This window comes from Porcisia hertigi, chromosome 4 (genome assembly GCF_017918235.1).
Source record: "Porcisia hertigi strain C119 chromosome 4, whole genome shotgun sequence".
Classification (NCBI taxonomy): Eukaryota; Euglenozoa; class Kinetoplastea; order Trypanosomatida; family Trypanosomatidae; genus Porcisia; species Porcisia hertigi.
This window is the reverse complement of record NC_090563.1, coordinates 102021-122182: the sequence shown is the minus strand read 5'-3', so window position 1 is coordinate 122182 and position 20162 is coordinate 102021. Positions and strand designations below refer to the sequence as shown.

General features: G+C 57.9%; 3 protein-coding genes across 3 annotated transcripts; 1 reads left to right on the top strand and 2 right to left on the bottom strand.

Annotated features, from left to right (window-relative positions):
- Positions 1-216: 216 nt before the first annotated feature.
- On the top strand, positions 217-1167 carry JKF63_07231 (uncharacterized protein; the record flags this gene model as incomplete). Its single annotated transcript, XM_067903171.1, has 1 exon — positions 217-1167. One exon carries the CDS (start codon positions 217-219, stop codon positions 1165-1167), a length of 951 nt encoding a protein of 316 aa, XP_067759726.1.
- Positions 1168-10152: 8985 nt separating this feature from the next.
- JKF63_07230 (uncharacterized protein) lies at positions 10153-11214 on the bottom strand (the record flags this gene model as incomplete). The annotated part of the gene is made up of 1 exon (XM_067903170.1): positions 10153-11214. The coding sequence occupies one exon, from the start codon at positions 11212-11214 to the stop codon at positions 10153-10155; it is 1062 nt and encodes a 353-aa protein (XP_067759725.1).
- A 2300-nt stretch (positions 11215-13514) lies between these two features.
- JKF63_07228 (uncharacterized protein) lies at positions 13515-19796 on the bottom strand (the record flags this gene model as incomplete). The annotated part of the gene is made up of 3 exons (XM_067903169.1): positions 13515-18868; positions 18899-19510; positions 19574-19796. 3 exons carry the CDS (start codon positions 19794-19796, stop codon positions 13515-13517), a joined length of 6189 nt encoding a protein of 2062 aa, XP_067759724.1.
- Between the last annotated feature and the right edge of the window lie 366 nt (positions 19797-20162).

The window sequence follows — 20162 nt, the reverse complement described above, 5'->3', positions numbered from 1 at the left end:
CGCGTCCTTTTCCCCTCTCTACTTCATCTCGATCCTCTGCCCATCCCACCAGTAACCGCTATCCAACACACACACACACACACAACTCAACACGGGGGAGAGGGGGGAGGGAGTCGCCATGAACCTCTTCGAGGCGATCAGACGTAGCCGAGAAGAGTAAAACGCTCATACATACGCCGGTATAAAACGTATAAAATAGGCCACTGGGTAACTTTTATGAGGCTCCCTCCGTCCTTTTCGTGCGGCGGCTGCACTCACACGCCACCGCGACGTCCCGCCGTCCTCTGCACTCTCTACTTGGTCGCTCTCACTTTAGTTGTGTGCACCACTACGTCGACGCTTGCGTTCATCTACACGGCAACACCGGCCGCCGCTCAGCTACCTGCTTCGTACGCGGCAACGGACTCTGGGAATAGTCCATTGCAGGGGCTGTACGCTGCATGCAACCAGCAGGCCTCTGGCATGTCCGACCACATGCTCCTGACAGTGCGGGGCGAGGTGACCAATGTCCTACGGAAAGCGGCCAGCGGAGGCGTGCTTTACTTGGGCGGCTACTACGATCCGGTCTCAGACACGTGGAAATGGTGGGACGGGCGGTTCGGCGGCTACACGTTCGCCATTGGACCCACTGGTAAACTTTTTTCTACCCAACACGGCGGCTGGGCACCGGGCTACCCGCAGCTCAATGCAGACGGCTCAGTCGGCTCCCTTCGCTACGTGGCCTTTGACGGATCGCGCATGGGATGGACCAATGTGGGTGGCGCGGAGGCGCTGAACGGCGTCGCCTGCGAGTCGCGCGACGAGATGATGAAGACCAGCAACAAACACTTTCCCTGGTGGGCTATCTTTATCATTGTCATTGCTGTGGTCGCTGTGATGACAGTGGTGCTCTTCTGCTGCTGCTTCTTCTGCAGAAACAGCAACAATAAGCCACATCCGTATTACAGTGAACACGGGGACTTCACACACCGCGGTGCCGCGGCTTCGAGCCATGGCAATAGCCTCGGTTCCTCCTCAGCCACCTCATCCCTCTCGTCGCGTGAGATGAGCTACTCTCCCTCCAGCAGCAGCGGCGCCAGCAGTAAGTCCTTTACCTCTGACAACTCTGGGACGCGCCGTTCGCGAGATCGCGATGATTGTGACTGGAGCTTCTCCGAGACCCCTTAGCCGGCTCTTGATGATAGCAGTGAGCCCCCACCACCCCCACCACCACCACCCTCCCCCTCTCCTTCCCTCTCACCTTTCCCGTAATATTGGAGTTGTACTGTTCTGTAGTGTGCTCGCCACGTTTGAAGTGGAAAAGAGGGAGAGAATGAGAACATTACGGGGTTTGGAGGTGTGCCCGCATCCTTCTGCGTCTACCTGTGACCACAGGTGCTCTGCGTGTGTGTGTGGGGGGGGGAGGAAGGAAGAAACCTGTGCGAGAGGGGGATTGGGGGAGGAAAAAAATGTGGCTGCCTCATCGCTCGCACCCCCATCCGCGCAGTCTTTCTTGTATCGTCTCCTCTGCAAGCATGTACGTCGCTTCTTGGACCGAAAACAATTTTGACCCACTCCCCTACTCCCCACCCCCACTGTTTTTCCCTGTCTGTTATTGCCATATGTCAGTGTCTCGAGATATCGCTGCCTCTCCCCTTCCCCCCCCTCTCTCCCTCTTTCGATGAGAATATGTCTGCCTCTGTGTATGTGTGTATTTTCTGTAATGTGCATATTCTTTTTTCTCCTTTGTGTGTGTGTGTATTTCTCAGGAATGGTGTGCCTTTGCGCGGTGATGCTGCTTTTCTCCTCATGCGCATCCATGCATTCATTCAGACACACACACGCGTGTGTGTGTCTGTACGTGTGTGTATTGCTAAACCCCTGTGCAACGATCTGTTTTCTCTTTATTCCCTTTATATCCTTCCCTGGACGTAAGACGTGTGCGTGTGTGTCTCTCCGTCTGTCTGTCTGGTCCCATCGCGCCTCTCTCTAATATACATATATATACATATAAATATAGGGTTGACTGCTGCGTTATTTTTGGTCTTTTCTGCATCCTCCACAGTTGCGACCGGTCCTCCCACTAATGAACCTGCGTGAGCATCTACATTGAAGCAAAACACAACACACATGCGCGCGCGGGGGAGGAGGAGAGGGGGGGGGGGGGGCACTTGGCTTGATGGCCTCCTTGAACATTGTGCCTTTCTCGCTTCGGGCTTGTCTTCGTGGTACCGCACACCCCACCCCACCCCACCACACCACCCCTAACTAGAGGATTAGTGAAGGGTGTGTCGACTGGAAAAAGCAAAGGGTGAATATACTCATTTTGAGTGTGTGCGTATATGTTTCTTTCTCTCGCACGAGAACATACGCAAACCCACCGCAACAGCTCGGGAAAGAGGAGTATCTCGGTGAAGAAGAGTGCTTTCATGGCTCCCCGCTCACCCCCCCCCCCTCCCTCCCTCCCTTCCGACGGTGGTTGTTGGTTTGTTTTTTCCTACTCACTAGATGTGGTTGCATATTTTTTGGTCCTCGCCATCTCCTCATTGCACTCGCTGTGTGTTACTCTTTATATCCATATGTGTGTGTGTGTATTTTTAACTAATGCGTCTGCACGTGCGTCTGGTCAGTGCATTTGTGTGTTGTTGTTGTTGCCCGTCCTCCCAGACCCTCCTCACCACCACCACCACGACACTACCCTTTACCGCCGCCTCGGGTGACATGCGTGTCTTACCTCCCCCCCGTCGGTAGTTTGCACGCGCGGGGGAGCGGAGGGAGCGCTCAGCACGAGTGGGGGACGCGCTGTCCAGTTGGCCCCGCCATGCCTTTCGATCACGCCCCCCCCCTCCCTACCACGCGCGAGGGAGCAGCACCCACCATCACAAGCACCCCGAGGCCCTTTCCCCACCCGCCCGTCCCCTTGCCCCAAAACGCGCACGTGGTGCCGCTGGTCGTGGGCGCGCGCAGACACCGCGGCGCGGCGCGCCGCCGTTTCCTCCCGCGCCTGGCCCAGGGCCCCCACCCCCCGCGGGCCCTGGCAGAGGGGGCGGCGGGGCCGGCCCGCCCCGGCGCCGCGCCTCGGGGGGGCCGCACGCTGGAAAGTGGGCCCGCATATCGGCACCATACATATACACCCATCCGCGCATCACCCACGGGACCACCCAGCGAAATCGAGGCGAAGGGGGGTTTCGCTGCTGCGTGAAAAGGGAGGGGGGCCGTCAGCATCCCACGCCGCATGATACCCCCGCCTCGCTCCAGCACCTCGGTATTTTTTTATCTCAACTGCCGTGACAAAATGGCTGCGTTGCCGCCGCCAGTCTTCACCTCAGCAAGCCGTTCTGCGCTCATGGTGCTCCCCTTCGCGGCTCCGACTGCCCATGCCGACGGGATCGCCCCTCACGAACAGAATCAATCTGATGCCCAGCAAAGGATCGGGTGAGATTCTTTGAGCCGCGTCCAGGGAAAAAGAATACAGCACCATGCCAGGCGGCTCTGGAACACAAGGGGGGCGGGGGGCCCCCAGGGGCCACGAGAACAGCCCCGCCACCGACACAGGCCCAGGAAACCGCCCCCAAGCACGCGCCAACCCGCCCGCGGGACCCCCAAGCGGGAAAGCAACCCCCCCCCCGGCGCGAATTCGTTCCTTCCCGACCCAAAAGAAACCGACCCAAATAGACCCACGCCGGCTGCCAGGTTTTGCATATGCCTCTCAGAATTCCAGATAAATAGCAGTAGATAAAAAACAGATGGGAAACGAGGTCAAGAGGGCACCGTTGCCGCTGCTCCCCCCACGCAGCTGAGTTTCAGAACCGCACACCCCATGTGAGAAAATTTGCCCTGCCAGGAGGGGGCCTCCAACCCCCCCCCTGGTGAACCGTCATTTTTCCTATCACGGCTCGCGTTGGCTGGGCAGCAGTTGCTTTTTAGAAGGCACCTGGGTCTTTTCCCCCGCGGTTTGCACCCATGCCCTCGTAACAGAAATCCCCCTGAACATCCATGGCCCCCCTTTTACTCCCCACCCCCCCCACCCCGGGCGCGAAGCGCAACAGAGGCCCGCGGCCCGTTCACTTTTTTTTCGAGAAAATGTTAACCTGAATCTGCTATTTTTTGCTGTTTGCCTGACACTCCGTGAAAAACGCCATCGCCTCGTTCCGAATACACGCGATGTTCTACAACATAGGTTATTCTAGGAATTTAAAAGGCACCGATCGCATAGCCCCCGTGTTTTATTCAGTTCTCCAAAACGGAAAACACGATCCCCAGCGATTTTTTAAGAAGCGGCGCCTTCCCCCATCAACGCGGGGCGTGGTCCCGTCGAAGGGGGCGAGCGGAGACCAGGATTCGACCCCTATGGTGGATTCGCGCACCCCACAATCCTCCAGGCAGCGGGCGGGGGATGGAGCGATGATTCCGCTTTGGATGGAAACATTCTCCCCCACTAATCCCTTCCAGGAGCCATTTCGTCGGCATACAGGCGCCCCACCCAGCGAACCCGCCATAAATGAGTTGAGAAGGTTCGCCAAATGAGCCGCAATGCGAGGAAAAATGCCAAGAAGCGGGAAAATCGAGCACACGTATGTTCTGCAGAGACAACTGACAGAGAAGCCGATGCCGCAACGATGGAAAAAATCTTGTTTCTGATCCATTCCAAAAGATAGAGATTCAAAAGCTAGCCAAGCAAACCCTAGTAGTCGCGAACAAAGGTGGAGTCGAATGCCCAAAAGCGAGAGCACAGCAAGCCGCTGGAGGCACATCTTTCCCACACGCATGATTGAAACAGAAACAATCAACAGACTTGAGGAAATTCCTCACAAGAACGAAACAATAACCTTTGCAGAAACCCGAATCTTAGCGACGAAAATGTCTCTATTTTCACAATGAGAATTCAGGCGAAACTTTTTTTCAAGACGAGCCAAGAGCAGATTCACGCCATTGGCTAAAGAAACATTCGGGCGCCAGCCTCGTCCCAAAACAGCCTATCCCCAGACACAAAATCGGACCCACTGACGACTCATTGGCGTACATCGTCTTTAAACAACACACACGGGTCTGCCGAATGCGTCCCGGCACGCATTCCCCTTTCAACAGCCAGGGTGCCAGCCACAGCGCGCCCCCAAACAGATGGGCGTTCAGCGACCACAGCAATTCATGCGCGCCCAGTTGGGAGGGAAATGCCTCTGCGGGGGGTGCCCCTGCTGCGTTTTCCCTTTGGGGGGGCCCCCCGCCACCCAACAGAAAGCGACCCAAGAACCCACAAATTGCCGTTTTATCCCGCCAAAATGCAAACACGACTCATGGATAACAGAAAAAGAATCAAGACTAGATGTTCTGGCCAAAGGCGCTAAAAATAGACTAGGGAGGCACCAAAACGCACACGCCACCACCCCAATATTTTTCTTTCATACAATTGCATTGTGGCACCGCCTTCTCCCGAAGGCCCCCCACGCCCTCTGGGGATATTTTTTACCCTTTATTCCACGATAAACCCGAGAAACCAAAGCCTCAGCCTATCCGATCGGCCCCTGTATCCCATGACACCGTCACACTAAGCCTCCTGAACGCCAATCCTCCACAGCAACTTAGTTTTTGAGGGGGGCACAGATGGTCAGCAAAAACTGATGAATGCATAACGCTTTGCGCTGTTTAAGAAAAGGATGGTGTTTGGCGAACAAATTAGCCGCCAAACCGCCACAGTCTATTGCCAAATTGTCTTGCGGAGACTTGAGTAACACTGCGCCCGGTGCTGACACCAGAAGCGCCGTTAGAATTCGCCATCGGCGGAGCAAAGTCTCGAGATGGGTGAAAGAGCTTTTCTCAGATGTGGTTTGGCGGGCATATTCTCACCGCGCTCAAAAATAAAACATTTTCGGTGAAGTGCACGGATCCATGTTGTAGTGGATAGAATAGCATATGTTAGGCCAGCGATTCATGTAGCCCTGAACCGCTGCCCCCATTTCGAACACCAGTGCCCAAATATCATATTAGCCTTTTGCGCTTCTCTTGTTCTTTGTTTTTTTCCCGTTTTATGGATTCGAGAGCGCAGCGCAGAGCAATTTGTGTTCTGAAATCGAGCAGGATAGTGCGAACAGAAGAAACACACATGCACATGTATGTCCATTCGGTTAATTGTAACGGTTGTGGCCTTTTCCCTGTGGTAATCCCTGTGTTGGAAGTATCCCGTCGGTGCTTTCGATTGTGGTGGTATGGGTTTTGGTGTCTCTCTCCGCCCACCGGTCGTGCTCAATTCTAATCGGCGTTGTATGGTTTTATTGTTTTTTCCTTTGTGTGGGAAGGAATGTTTTTAGCACCCTAACAGACCTCTCCCTTTCGGATTCTGTGTTTCACCGCGGCGAGCACGGTCAGCTCGTTTTCGAGGACGGGCCCTAATATTGGGCACCCTGCCCCGCACCGGCTTTTTCACGCACATTGGCGTAAGCCTATGAGTTTCTCATCCTATTCCGCACCGATTGCGTTTCTATTTGTTTATGGCGTCGTCTCTTGCGGAAGTACTTGCACATTTTTTCTGATCTCCACAGGGCCTGAATGTTGTAGTATGGGGTGGGGGACGCCAGGTTTGTTAGGGGGTTAGGGGTCATGCGACTCGTCCCCTCCGTGCCATTTCAATGTGGGGGCCGGGTGGTTATTTATCAATTATCATGGCTATTTTTTTCTGTTCGCGGCCCCCCCCCCCACTAAGCGCCCAGTGCTTTCCATTTCCATTGCAAAACGGGTTGCCAGGAACGCGTGCACCCTAATTATGTTTCTCCCCCTTTGATATGTTTTTTTTGCAATTTTCACTGTCTGTCCCCAGCGCCGTTCCCAGAATAAGCCGGTGGAAAACGAGATGTCAAGCCCCCAATTCTCCTGAAGACTATTTTTTTTTTACAGCGGTATTTGAGGTTGTTACTCGCCCTAGATTGCGGTTTAAACTTCTTTCGCCGTTTTCTTCGGTGCGCCAACTTCGTGTTTTTTTCATCCAGTGAACCTTTAGCCCTGCACCACCCCACTGGTATTTTATTGTGGCAGCTTGATCCCAAAGAAGTTTCTTCGACTCGCATTTGAGAGTCAAATTTGGTTGGTGATTCTGCCGGTGGGTTTTGGCGTCCCCGCTGAGCGGTTGCAACGCCACAAAAACACGCACCCGCCAACCACGTAGCGCCGGGGGGGGGGTTGTAGCCAAAATCCGGCGTGGCATCGGGGCGGTGAGTGCGCCGTAATGATGGTGGCGCTCTTCCCTCTCCAGCGTATTCTTAAATCTTTTCAGTGGAGCACAAGTTTAAACACGCCTCCCGTTACTCGTTAGGCCCGTTAAGGCCATCTTGCGTATGGCCCTCCTCGCTTTATGGCGGGGGCGTCTTTGGTGGGCGGTGGTGGCTATGAAGGTTCCCTATGCTTTTGGAAATGCGACAATTGATTTTCCAGGATGGGCTGGGCTGTTCTGCGGCCTCCGGTGCCGTGGGGTAAAAGTCTTTTGCCCCCATGCGGCCCTTTTTGGCGCCGGCTATTTGGGGGTTCCCGCTTTCTGGGGATGAGCGCCCCGAGCGACTTACAGGGGAGCGTGCCGTGCCTTGGTTTGCGGCGCCGGCGGCGAAGCAACTCGCTAGCCTCCGAAAATCCAAGGGGAAGCGGAATGCTGCCCCCCACGGTTGCACTGAGTCTTCTTTTCCTTAGGGGGTGGGCTGCGTTTTTTTGATTCCAAGTCCCCATTCTACGGCATTGCGGGGTCAGGCTTTGAAAATTTCCGCCCCGGCTTCGCCCTTTTTTTGGCGGCAAGGGCCAGGATTTGAAATCGGGCGCGGCGGGGCTGTTTTTGGTGATTGTCGAATGCCGGCAGGTCGTTGGTGGGGGCCTTGTTGTGCGGGGGGTCCCGCCGGCGGGGCCCCGGGGTCGTGCCCCCCCAGGCCCCCGGGAAAAAGCCGTTACAGGGCACCTCTGCGCACGGCCGCCCACACAAACGCGACCCAGCGCGAAGACGGCCGCCCTGCGGGGCGGAAACGACTCGGAGCACCAAAAAACGGCGCCGCGAATGGGTGAGCCTTTTAGGCGCTGCGTCCACTGGGGTCATCCCTGGGTGGTCGCGAGCTGCTGCGCCGGGTCGTTTTTTGTACGACGCAGCTCCGTGCAAAACGCAGGTGGGTAGGTATGGTTGTTCCGTCTGGCTGGTGTGTTGGAAACTCTTTTCTTATCCCAAGCCACGGCATTCTGTCCGCGATGCGGAAGCAGCCAGCGCCGATGAGCCAAAATATCGAGGACGCGTAAAACTTCCCCAGGTCATCGCCAGAAAGCCCCGGGAACTGCACAAAACAACGCATTAAATCGAGCGGTTTAATACCCAAGGAAGGTGGTGTCGCATTATGCGGGTGTTGCTGGTGGGTTGTAGTGCTGCCTGGGTTCTTACCCTGGAAAATGTTCCGGCAGAAGTGAAACAATCCTTCCATATGTTTTTTTAGCGGAGCCGCGCCTTGCTGGATCCCGCACGTTTCAAAGAGCGTGGATCCCAGCAGTAAATACTGAAGAAAGACTTTCACCCAAAATATATCAGTAATATCCATGTGTGCCTTCTGAAAGAGCAATTGGGATCTTGTACCCCTTAAAAAACAGAGGGGGCATTTGATCGTTTATTTTGTGGATTTGGCTGTTCCTCGGTAACTTTTGGACGCTCGTGGGGTCGTTTCGTTGTAGTCGAATTTGTCACCTCAACGGTGCCCCTCGAAATTTTGCTTTTTCATGCTGCGAGGTTGGTACCTCTTTTTTTGTTGTTTGCTGGTTCGAATATGGGCTTCTTGTCTTTGTATAAATTTTGCTGCGTGTTTTTCCCTGGGGAAACGTGTTTTGCTCGGTTCTTCATATTTCCTTGGGGGCGGATGGCGTAGCCGGGCTGAGGTTATGTCTTTTTTTTTGGAAACGTATATCACATGCCTTTGCTTTGGGTGGGTGTTGGCAACGGATAAAAAGGGGTTGAGCTGTTTTATTTGAACAAATGCCGATTGAGCCAAAAAAGCAGACGCGGTGACGCCCTGGTGCTTACGCATTGGCGCCCCAAAACCCACCCGGCCATGCCACTGCCCCCCAAGGTCTCCACCCCATCCCCGTTCAATTCTCCGGTGCCGCGTGTGGGTGGAATTTTGTGGATGATCGGATGTGTAGCCGCACCCACCCTCCAATATTCAGAGCTGAGCCTTCGAATTTGTGGTTAAAAATACCCTCGGTGCAAACCACGCCTCCCCGTTGGCGGTTTCGGTGCGCCGAAGCTTCCATGGGGAGTTGAAGGTTATGCGAGGTGTGGTTTCTAGGAGAGCGCGCGGCCTGGGGTGGGTGGGTGGTGCCAGCTCGCTTCTGGGTGAGTAATTTCTAAAGCCCCAGGGGTGGTGGTATTCTATTGTGAATGGGGATTCCGCTGTCACTGTTTGTGTGGGGATATTTCCCAAGCGGTGCAGCGCCGCATCCGGCCTTCTCGGAAATACCGTGAAGCCCGGGTGCGGCTATGGGCCCAGGCTGGTTGCGCGGGGCTGCGGGTTCTCGTCGTGGTGTGTGTGCGCGCTCGGGGGGGGGGGTATGGGCCCCGCGTTGGTGGTGCCACCGAGGGTCAGCGCGTATGTTTGCGGCTCGGGAAAATTTTTTTTTTGCAGCCCGTGGTGTCTGCTGCCTGCTTTTTCCTTGCTCGTGTGGGCTACACGGTGGGCTCTGGTCCAGCTGCGGTCTTCTTGGTTGGGGCTCCCATGCCTTTCCCCGCGCGGGGGGTGGGTGGGCCAGGCCGCCCCCGCCCTCGCCACGGCGCCGAGCCATTTTTTTTTTGGGCGGGTGTTCATGGCGTTCTCGGCCAGCAGGGGCCCCCTGCGCGGGCTGGGTGTGTGGGGTCGTGGTGTGGTGGTGGGGTGTGGTTTTTTTTTGGGGGGTGCGCAGGGGGGGGGGGGTGGTGGTGGTGGTGGTGCTTTCGGCGTTGTGGGGGCATTTGTTCCCCAAGGGCCGGGCGCCTGAGGGTGGCTACTGGTGTTCTCGCGGTGTGGAGTGCTGTCGGTCTGTTTTTTTTAAATTTTCTTTCCAGGTGGGTGTTGATGCGATGCCGCGCGTGCCAGCGCACGGCGACCCCGAAGAGAGAGCCACGGACGCGGGTCGCAGGGGGGGAAAAGCTGTGTGCGTTGAGAGACGTCTCTCACGAACGCCACATCGGCTTCAAACGGCGACCCCATCCGCCTCGTTGTCCAGCATCAGAAGATCTTCCGTCATCGCTGGGTCGAAGACGACCGGGAAGAACGGACCGCTGATACGTGCGCCGGCGCGGAAGCGGGTTGTGTGCGGCAGCAGTGGGCCGTCCTGAACCGCGTATGTTTCTTCGCCCATGTAGTGCACGCAGCAGCACCGCGCCGCATCGAGGGAGCGGTTGCCGTGCGTCGCAAACAGCGTCCTTGGATGGATCAGCAGCGCCTCGCCGCGGCGCAGATCCACCGTAACGGGCGGCGTATCGGCGAGCATTTCCTGTTCGTCATCGGTCGTGATGTCCCAAATCGTGTTTAGTTGCTGCGCTTCGCTTTGCGTGGGGTCGTATGGCACAGGCGGCAGCAGCTGGCCATCGCGCCAGCGGTGGCTGCCGGGAATTAAACAGGGTGCGCCGCGGTCCTTGTTGAGGGTGTCGAGCGCGACCATGATGCTCACATGGTTCACCGGTGTCGTGTGCTGCCAACGGACGGAGTTCTGTTGCCACGGCACACACGGTCCAGTGCGGGCTTCCTTCATGAAGACCTCGTCATACCAGAGCCGCACGAGGCGATTGCCGAGCGCCTGCGACGCAGCGACGGTCAGTGTCGGCAGGTACACAAGGTCGTGCATCCCCCAAGCGCACCGCCACTGGCCTTGACAGTAGAAAAGTGGACCACCGGTCAAGTCGGCGAGCGAGGTGGCGTAGAGATGCTCCGACTTGGGGTGATGCTCTACGTTGTTCGCGAGTTGGTTTACTTCGTCTGCGAGAATGTCAACCTGTGGCGGGTCCAGCACTTGCAGCGGCAGCTTCGCGTACCCGAGCTGATGATACTGCTGGATCACCTGTAGCGGCACCACAAACTGCCTGTATTCATCCACATCCGGCAGGGTGCCATATAGGCACCCCAGCGCACCCGCACAGTCTTTGAGGTCGTGAGGCAACTGGCCACGCAAGAACTTTAGCACATACGCCTTGTGTCGTCGGGATGAGAGAAGCGCGCGGTTCGGCAGCACCGCGGCGTGCCGTGCGCGCCACATTTAAATGGGAAAGGGGGTGGGTGGGTGGGTGTCGTTCGTTTTTTTTTTTGCTTCCCTATGCGAATGAACGATGCCAAGGGCGGAGGAGAAGCGAAAGCGCGTGCGCCTGGGAGTAAGGACACCGGTGGCGCATGCAGTGGCGGCAGCAACAACTGCAACAGCACCCACGGCGTACTGTCCGCGCCCTCAGCGCTTCTGTCTAGGGGGGATGTGTGTGTGTGTGTGTGTGTGTATGTGGAGGGAAGCCAACAGGAGGGGGCCACAAAGGGTGGTGTGGGGTACACACAGACGGGACTGTTACCTATTAAGAGTGGACGGAGGCGTACAAAAAATGGTTCAAGAAAAAATATGTGGAAAAGTGGAGAGGGGGCTCATGGATGATGTCGCGAGGATGGCTGGGGTGGGGGGGGTGGGGTGGCTACACACACACACACACACGCAGGGATGCATACGGGAGAGAGGAATATCCCATCCAGGTTCTCTTGCACCCGGCAGGTTTGATGGGCGAAGGCCTCCGGATGTGGTGGTGGTAAGGGGGTGGGGAGGCAGCAGCGACGTCCAAGCACACAGACATAAAATGCCGAGGCAAACGGTGGAGGGTACTCCCCCCCCTTTTTTTTTACAATGCTGAGTTTCACGTTAAGTCACACCAGGTGCACAATTTTATCTCTTCCAGCCAGAGGCATCTTCCCTCCCTCCCCCTTCCCCTCAAACACCCGAGAGTGGTGCGGGGTGCTTGATGTGCAGGTGAGTTTAGCGGCTACAACTCACAAAACGAGCGAGCGAGGGAGCGCAGATAAAGACACACACACACACACACACAGGGACGTCACAGACCCCGGCCGATCTTCTCGTATTTGCGCTTCTTCCACTTGGTGAAGAATGTCTTTTGAGTGTCGGTGCCGTTGACCACCTTGCCGGACTTGTGAGCAGCCCGTGCTCGACTACGTGCCTTCTGCGCCTGATTCATGCCTCGCGACAAGACGCGCACTTCATCAGCCGGCGCAGCTCCACCGGTGCGTGGGGTCTTGTGGGGATTGACGGCAGCCTTGTAGGCAGCGGTGGGAGCAACTTCCTTCTTTCGGCGTTTCATGGCGGTAGCCTTGTCCTTCTCGTGCTTCGTGAGTCGTCGAAGCTTCGCCTTCTTGGCATCAAACGTGTTGAAGACGGCGGCTGGGTGGAGTGTCTTGATTCCATGCAGAAAGGCATCAGAGGGGTGGACCAGGTTGCGCTCCGGCCGGAGCGTATTGTGGAACCAGCGCAACTCTGTTGCGTCATCAGGGTGAATTGAGTAGAGGAAGGCCAACTGTGGGTCGGTGTCATCGTCCGCCACTTCTTTGCGCACCTCCACATTAGTACCTTTGACGCGCTTGTGAAGCGCCTTGGGTGCAATGTGGGTCATCTCTCTCACCCGACGGAAAGGGGGGAGAGGAGTGCAAGAGCAACTGCTTGCCAGTGTGTTTCTACAGCTTTGTGTGTGTGTGTGTACGGACGAGGAGGAGTTGTAGTGGTGCGAGGGGAGGGGGGATAGAGGTAGTAGAACATAGAGCTGGATCGTCGCAGAGGGAGGCGCCACCCGTCCCGCCCCCCCCCCTCTGCTGCCGCCTCCGGTTGCCAATCCTTGTCGTCGAACCCGATGTGGCACAACGCTTTAGTTTTACCTGTGCTGAAGATCAGCGGAGTGTCAGTGCCTCCTATGCAATACACAGACAGCCACCAGTGGTGGGGGTGCGGGGGTGGGGCATCCCCCGTGAGTAAGGAAAGGGGGTATCACCATTTTGTATCACGAAGGGGGACCATAAAAAAACGAGGAGGAAAACGAGAAGCATCCAAACAAAATATCCCGCCCCCCGGGAGGGGAGGGGAGGTCGGAGGGGAGGGGGAGGTGAAGAACAATCAAAAAGGCGGATATAGAAGATAAACCGTATAACACGTAATGGAGAAGTGGCGGTGGTGTGTGTGTGTGTGTGCTTTGCATAATCGAGTCTGCTGTTCAAACTCCCTTGGCCCTCATCACGCACACACACACATACATACATACACACACACACAGATACACACACGGACAATTGGCTTGGGTGAAAGAACGTGCTTGTACATTTTCTGAACAACTGCGAAGCTAAAGTACAACAAAATGCGTGCGCGTGTGTGGGAAGGGGAGGGGGGGGGAGAGAGGGTAGAAGACGACGACGCAAAGTAACGAGGGGGGAAGGGAAGGATGGGAGAAGGGGGGGGAGGGAGGGATGGAACGGGGGCGCATTGATGTGTGCGCCGCCCCCGTGCCGCGTGATGCTCGCCCGCTAGGGGTGCGCGGGGAGGTACTCACTGAAGTGTAGAGATTCCCACCACAGCGCTTCGCTATGATTGATGTTCTTCTTCGCCACGACGAGCACTACAGGCTCTTTGGATGGGGTGTAGACGATGGAGATGTGTACGTTGGAGCAGCTGCGCTTCGCTGCCTCCTCGAGCATCCCAAGGTTGAGATCTTCGAACAACGACCCCGTTTGAGCGGAGTCGTCGTTAGCGAGCAGCGCCGCCGCCGACGAGGTCGAGGTTTCCGATTGGACCGAGAGAAAAGAATCCTCATTCTCGCCAACACCGCCTGCGCCGTCACCACCGCGGCACCCTGCTGCGGCCGCGCAGTAGGCGAGCATGCGTCGCCGCTGCTCGTGCTCGACCATGAAGCGAGAGTATATGACACCGTCTGGGGTGTTACCCAGAATTGGATGCAGGTCAACCGTCAAGCATGTCCAAGGACCGATTACGGCGAGCGGTACTGCAGCAGTGCCGGAGTTGTTGCTCGGGTTGGCGGGGCTGAGCTTGTTGGTGGGGGTAACTTTGCTGGTGGGATGATGGCCGTCGCGGGTATTCATGGGACAATCATTGTCCAGAATAACCGACTCACTCTGTGACACGCCACAGCTGTCTGTCGCCATTGCGGCGGCGACGTTTGGTGGCTCCATGTCGCGCGGGTACACCACTGCCCAACTCGTCATTGCGAAGTCGCTAATCTGCTGTAGCGCTCGGGTGCTGGTGAGGAAGCCAAGAAGCTCGACACAGCTCCACCGCCCAGGGAGGCCCCACTCGAGGCCGTTCTTCCACACCGTTTCGACCCCAGACAGCGGCAGGGACGGCACGTCAACCATCTCCTCCGCGATAGTCCGGTAGAGTCGAAGGACCATACTGTGCAAGTCACAGACGACCTCTTCAAGCTGCGCGGGCGTCAGCGCTGAAAACCAGTTGCGCTGTTGTTGCCATTCGTTTGTAATGGGTGACGGTGTCGGGTCGAAGGGTGGTTTGCAGACCATGTCCGGGCACGCGTTGTTGTTCACCGGGCTGGTCACCGACTTTTCAAGACTGGGCGTGGCGGCCGGCTTGTCCGCGTCACGCGCCGCTTCGCACGGAATGCGACCCAGCCCTTCCCAGACGGTGGACGCGGAGCGGTAGTTGAAGTCCGCAAAGAATGGGATGGAGAGCTGGTGGAGCAGCACCTCGAGCAGCAAGAGTTGGTGGGGGTCCACATGCGTGCAATGTGCGTTGGCACAGGTTGTCTCCGATGTGCTCGTCAGCGGCACCGTCAGTCCGCGTTGACGCAGCGTTCGAGAAACGGCACACATCATCTCGTAACGCTCTGCTGTCCACGTGGGGTTCTTCTGCATTTGCGGTAGAAATTCAACTGGCAGAACCATGCTCAGTATCATCGCCAAAAGCCGTGCCACCATCCGCATCGCTGTGACCGCCAGGAATGGTGGCGGCATGCAGCTTCGTTTTTCCATCGGTGGCGTTGTCGTACCCCTCGCACCCCCAAGCTGCGGCTGTGGTGCATCACGTCCAGGCATTTGACATGCCAATGGTGTCGACCCGGGCGACACACCACCAGGCGCCGTCATTGGTGAGCGCTCGACGTGCGAGGCTGTGAGGCGGGTGCTCGGGGTATCCGAGCGAGGGAGGTGGTCTAAATACCTGTTCCACTTCAAGAAGAGGTCCTGCAACATTGCCACGGTGCGTCGCACTCGCGCCGCGGCGTCTTTGCCGGGCTCGAGGACGCGGGCCTTGTCCGACTCTGGTGGAACACCGCCACACTCCACCACATGATACAGCCGCAGCGCCAGCTCCCGGCACTGATCCGAACAGTAGACGGAGTCGCAATTGCCAGGGCATTTGACCGGTTTCACAAGCTGTTGTCGCCCACAGTATGAGCAGCACGAAGGTGCGGACGGGATGATGGTAAGCCTTTCGCTCACCCTGGCGCCATCGCAGTTTTTGCAGAGGGGGGGTGGGGTGGCAGCGGAGCATGCCAACGCCGATCCTGGCGGGAGCAGGCCCCAGAGGGGCATCAGCACGGCTGGGCGCTCCATCAAGATGGTCTCACCTCTCTGAATGCCACGGGTGGCGGAGAGGCGGACGTGACGACAGAAGTAGCTCATCGGCACGGTACCCCACTTCATCGTTGTGTCAGCCGATGCAGCCAAGAGGGAGAACATGGAGTCCCGATCGTACATCAAGTCTTCCACCCTCACCTGCTGGCCTGAATTCGATCTCGGGACAAGGATGGTGCTGGTGCGGGGGTTGTTGTCTTTGCCGCCATCGCCGATCGATGTCTTGGTGCCTCTTGGCTGAGTGATCGACTGCAGGTTTTGCCGCCTCGTCACGTGACGGCGCTTGCGAGGGATGGGACACGGCAGTTGACTCACTGGTTTTGGGTTCATGCTGGGGAAAAGTGTCCTAAGGAGGAACAGACGGCGGACGCACACGTCAGTGCCGGGATGGGAGGTACGGCTGGGTTGATGGGGACTACGAAGCGATGAGCGCGAGTCCAGTGGCCTTGTAGGGTAGCGGTGATGCTGCATCGGTTCCGCGCTGCCGGTGTCTGCGCGTGGGGCGGTGGTGGTGGTAAGTGGCATCGGCATCCGTAGCAGTGGTTCGTCGAGGGCATGGAAGGTCATGCCGTAGCCACCTAAAAGCAGCGGGCACACTTCGTATGGCAGCGAGTCGGCTTGAAGGCGCGTGGCAGCGGCCGTGTCGGTGCCGGCAGCTGGCACGGCGCGCCACGACTGCCTGGCACCACGGTGGCGGATGTTGTCCTCTGCTGCTTGTGGAGTGAAAGGGGGCGGGGAGTGATGAGGGCGGTCAGTCGCCGTTTTTACAGCGTCATCGCTTAAGGCGGTGATCGGCAGCACTATAGACAGGGGCTTCACGCTGGCATCCGCGGTGGGGATGTCGCGGAGGTGATTGCGTAGCATCCCCTCGCCTCCGTTGGGCAAAGGGGGTAAGAGCGACACGGTGGTGTCGTTCGCGGTGCTGAGCTGCAACGGGCTCGTATTGCCGCCGTTGCACAGGCGCAACGTAGACGTCGGGAGTTGCTGACGCAGAAAGAGAGACGTGTACGACACCATCACCTGTATGACGCGACCAAGACGGAGAAGCAGCGGCGATGCGGCGCGCCAGCGGTGTCTCAAGTACCCTGTCAGGGCATCCAAATGTGATATGAATCCGAAACTGATGAGATTGGCCGCAAGGATCTCGTAGGTAGGGTTCACATGATCCCTGGCAGGGCAGGATCGCAATGCCCTCTCCGCATCGTGCAGACTGTCTCGGAGGTACATCGGGGAGGCGTGGAAGAGGAGGTGGCTGCGCACGGTGTACAGGATAGAGAGATCGCGGGCACGCGTTGGGGCTTTGTGGTTTGGGGTGGTCGTTGTAGGTGGCGGCCGCGGCACCTCTTCCCCACCGAGGCCCTTCTCCTTTTCGAGCAGCTCAATCGCTTTGTTGAAGATGTGAAGTGCACTAGCGTAGTCGTGACCCTTCGCGCTCCCCACCGTCGAGGACAGCGGTGTGACATTCAAGGACAGCCCTGCGGACAGGCCCGCCTCATCGGTGCTTTCGTTGTCGGTGTTGTCAGGGCAGCGGTAATCACGAGAGATGTTCGTTGAAACGGCAGGGCTGTGCCGCGCGGCGATGGCGCGGAGTAGGGGGTGCAGGAGGCGCATGGCGTGGAGGCGCACCACAATGATCGGCGTACACATGGAGGTTGGAAGTGTGAGGATGGCCACAACCGAGTCGTCGTCTTCGGCTACCACGGGCTGGTGTGTACCTAACAAAGCTGGCCGCTGCCACTGCTGTGAGGGAGAGGCTGTTGTTGTTGTATTAGTCGGAGCAGTGTCGTCCTCGAGGTGCAGGGCCTCTGCAGTAGCAGCCGCAGCCGCTTTTGCGGTCTTGTTGGGGCTGCCCGACGAGTGGTGGTGGTGCGGCTCCTGCGCTCTCCAGCTTCCGTGGTGCCAGTTGCCGTTCAACCTGTCGGGCAGCGCATGGTCGCTGTGACCGCTAGGAGGAGGAGACACGTGGCACACGGGGTCGAAGAGTGACACAGCGACGGGGTCGCCGCTTCTCCGTTGATTCTCGTTGATTTTGTGCACGCGGTGGTGTGACTCGCCGTGGGCGAGGGGCGTTCCGTCCTCGAAGAAGTGAGGCTCACTGCTGCCTTTGATGTCACCGTGCAAACCCGCTGGCTCCGTACCCTTTGCAGCCACCGAGGTCATCTCAACAGCGAGAGGGAGTCTGTCACACGACAACCGCAGCTCTGAGGAGGGACCACACCGCAACGGGGAGACTGTATTGGCTTGAGTGGCACCCGATAACATCGGTTCCGCGCTGTCCACGGCGTACTCGGCTCGACTAATGATCCTCGACGCGTTGGTCGGAGCCGAGGAGTTGACGCCCACTTTGCCGTGGCCACCGGCACCAGCGGGAGTCATACACATCACCGTCGCGGCTACTGGACCAGTTTGACGGCACATCTGCAGAGGCTCTTCGCAAAACAACTCATGCTCGTGCGGCTGGGTGGAGTTGGTGGTGGTAGTGGTGGTGCAGTCCACATAAGTCAGTGCCATTCGGTCAATCTTTTGCTCCACCAATGAGTCCGTCAACTGGCCAATCGCAGTAACCGCGGTGCTGTCGTCTGCAAGGGAGAGGGATGAGCAGGCACTGAGCGGACGAGGGAAGGGGGCCATCGCCTCCGGCTGCTGGAGATCTGGGGGAGGGAAGCGCGGGGGGGCTGTGCTTATAAATGTTTGCGTGAAGGGGGGAGTCTCATCCCTGCCACCATACGTGGCCTCTGAGGTGGCGTCGTTGGTCGCCGTTGTCGCTGGTTCTCGTTGGCTGCACTTTCCCCTGCCACCGCCGGCGTAGGATGTCTGAGAAGGGCTTCTGCGAAGAATGGCGGTTTCTGCCGTGTCTACAATCTGGGAGCCAGCGAGGGAAGAGGCCCCTCCCTCCGTGAGGAAGGGCATGCTGGCTGACTCGCTCGCGTTATCACCACCTGCCGCCAAGCCTGGCGGCATGTCGCGCTGCGCACACCACCTCCGTTCGACACTATAGCTGGTCGATTTTAGTAGATGCGCCGGTATTCGAAACTCAACAACAACCGCCGTCTCGCCGCTGCGGCGCAGCACGACACCCTCGACTGCGTGTTTGAGGAGGATGCGGATAATCTCGTATGCTTCGCTGCCGAGTCGATCGATCCACCAGAACTCGAGGCGGCGCGTGCCGGGCCTCAGAGACACACGGGTCCCTGGCACCGGAGTCACCATGCTGCGCCACCAGTGCGGTAGCTGGGAGCCGCGATAGACGGTTGGTGTGTCGGCACCGTCCTCGTCTTCACTGGTGTCTTGGTCCAAGTCGTCACCGAGGGCATCCTCGTTGATGATGATGTCATCGTGGCTTTTGATGGAGCTGATTTGATCCAGCGCGAGGGAGGGGGAGGACGAACTCAACGAAGCCGACGCATCTACGTTGATGTCGTTGTCTGAGTGAGTGCGATGGTGGCGCTGAGACTGCTCCAACGGTCTGCGACCGTGCAGACGCGGCCGCTCCAGACCAACAAAGAGGTCGGTGAAGGAAGAAGGCACCAGCAATTCTATCCGCTGCGCAGGCGGCATAAAAAAGTCTGCACCCCCGCGCGTCTTACTCCTCCCCGAGGCGGAGGGGTCAGGCTGCGGGCTGCCTGAATAAGTAGCGGGCAACTGGGTGGGGTCGAATTGCTGGTGTGCAAAAGAAGAAGCCGTGGCGTCGTCGTGATCCTCATCGAGGCCTTGCACGGTTTCTCCCGACGCACGCACACTGGGAGAGGACTCGGACACCATGCACAGAGATACGGGCTGCACTGTGTCCGTGGCGGCCTCGCCTCTCCTCCGCTTTGGCCCATGCACACCGCCAGGTGTGCACGGCGCGTTCCCCGACAGCGGAATGGGCAGCGTTGGAAGAAGCTCCGCAAGTGACGGCCTTGAAAGCTCTGGAGCTGTGCTAAAGGGAAACGAAAAGATGGGCAACGGCAGCGCCCTCAACAGTGCATCTCCCTCTCTTACCGCCTCGTCACGGCGTTCGCGCACATAGTCAGGTGGTGCAGCGGGTGCGGCCCCAGGCGTGATACCTGAAGGGAGGCCACCCAGCATCAACTGCGTCCATGTATGCTCAGGCGACGGCACGTGCAGCGAGTCCTGCGTGTTACTGCTGCTGCTGCTGCTGCTACGCCCATCAGCAACCGCCTCGCCTTTCTGCGAGGGTGCCGGGCGAGGGTAGGGCATTGCGAGTTCTCTGTATCGACACTCCCCCCCCCTCCCCCCTTTATCCGTATGAGCGTTCACACACTCGGAGTGTGTCTGTTCCCTCTAACCACTGCGTTGTGGCTCTTTTTTTTTCTCTCTTTGCCTATGCGTCGGCTTACGACTTGCGGGTAGGGTGAGGGAGCCTGTACAGCGGACGACGTCTGCGTTGGCACTGGTGTAATCTCCACCTTTTTTTTTCCCGTCAGACGCAAGAAAAAAAAAACTAGAACCCCCTCCCCCTTGCACCCTCCCCTGCCTTCTTGTGTACCTCCTCTGTGAGGTGTGCACACCGCGCTTCGGAGCCGAAGATGACGACAACGATGATGTCGCAGTAATAGTGTAACG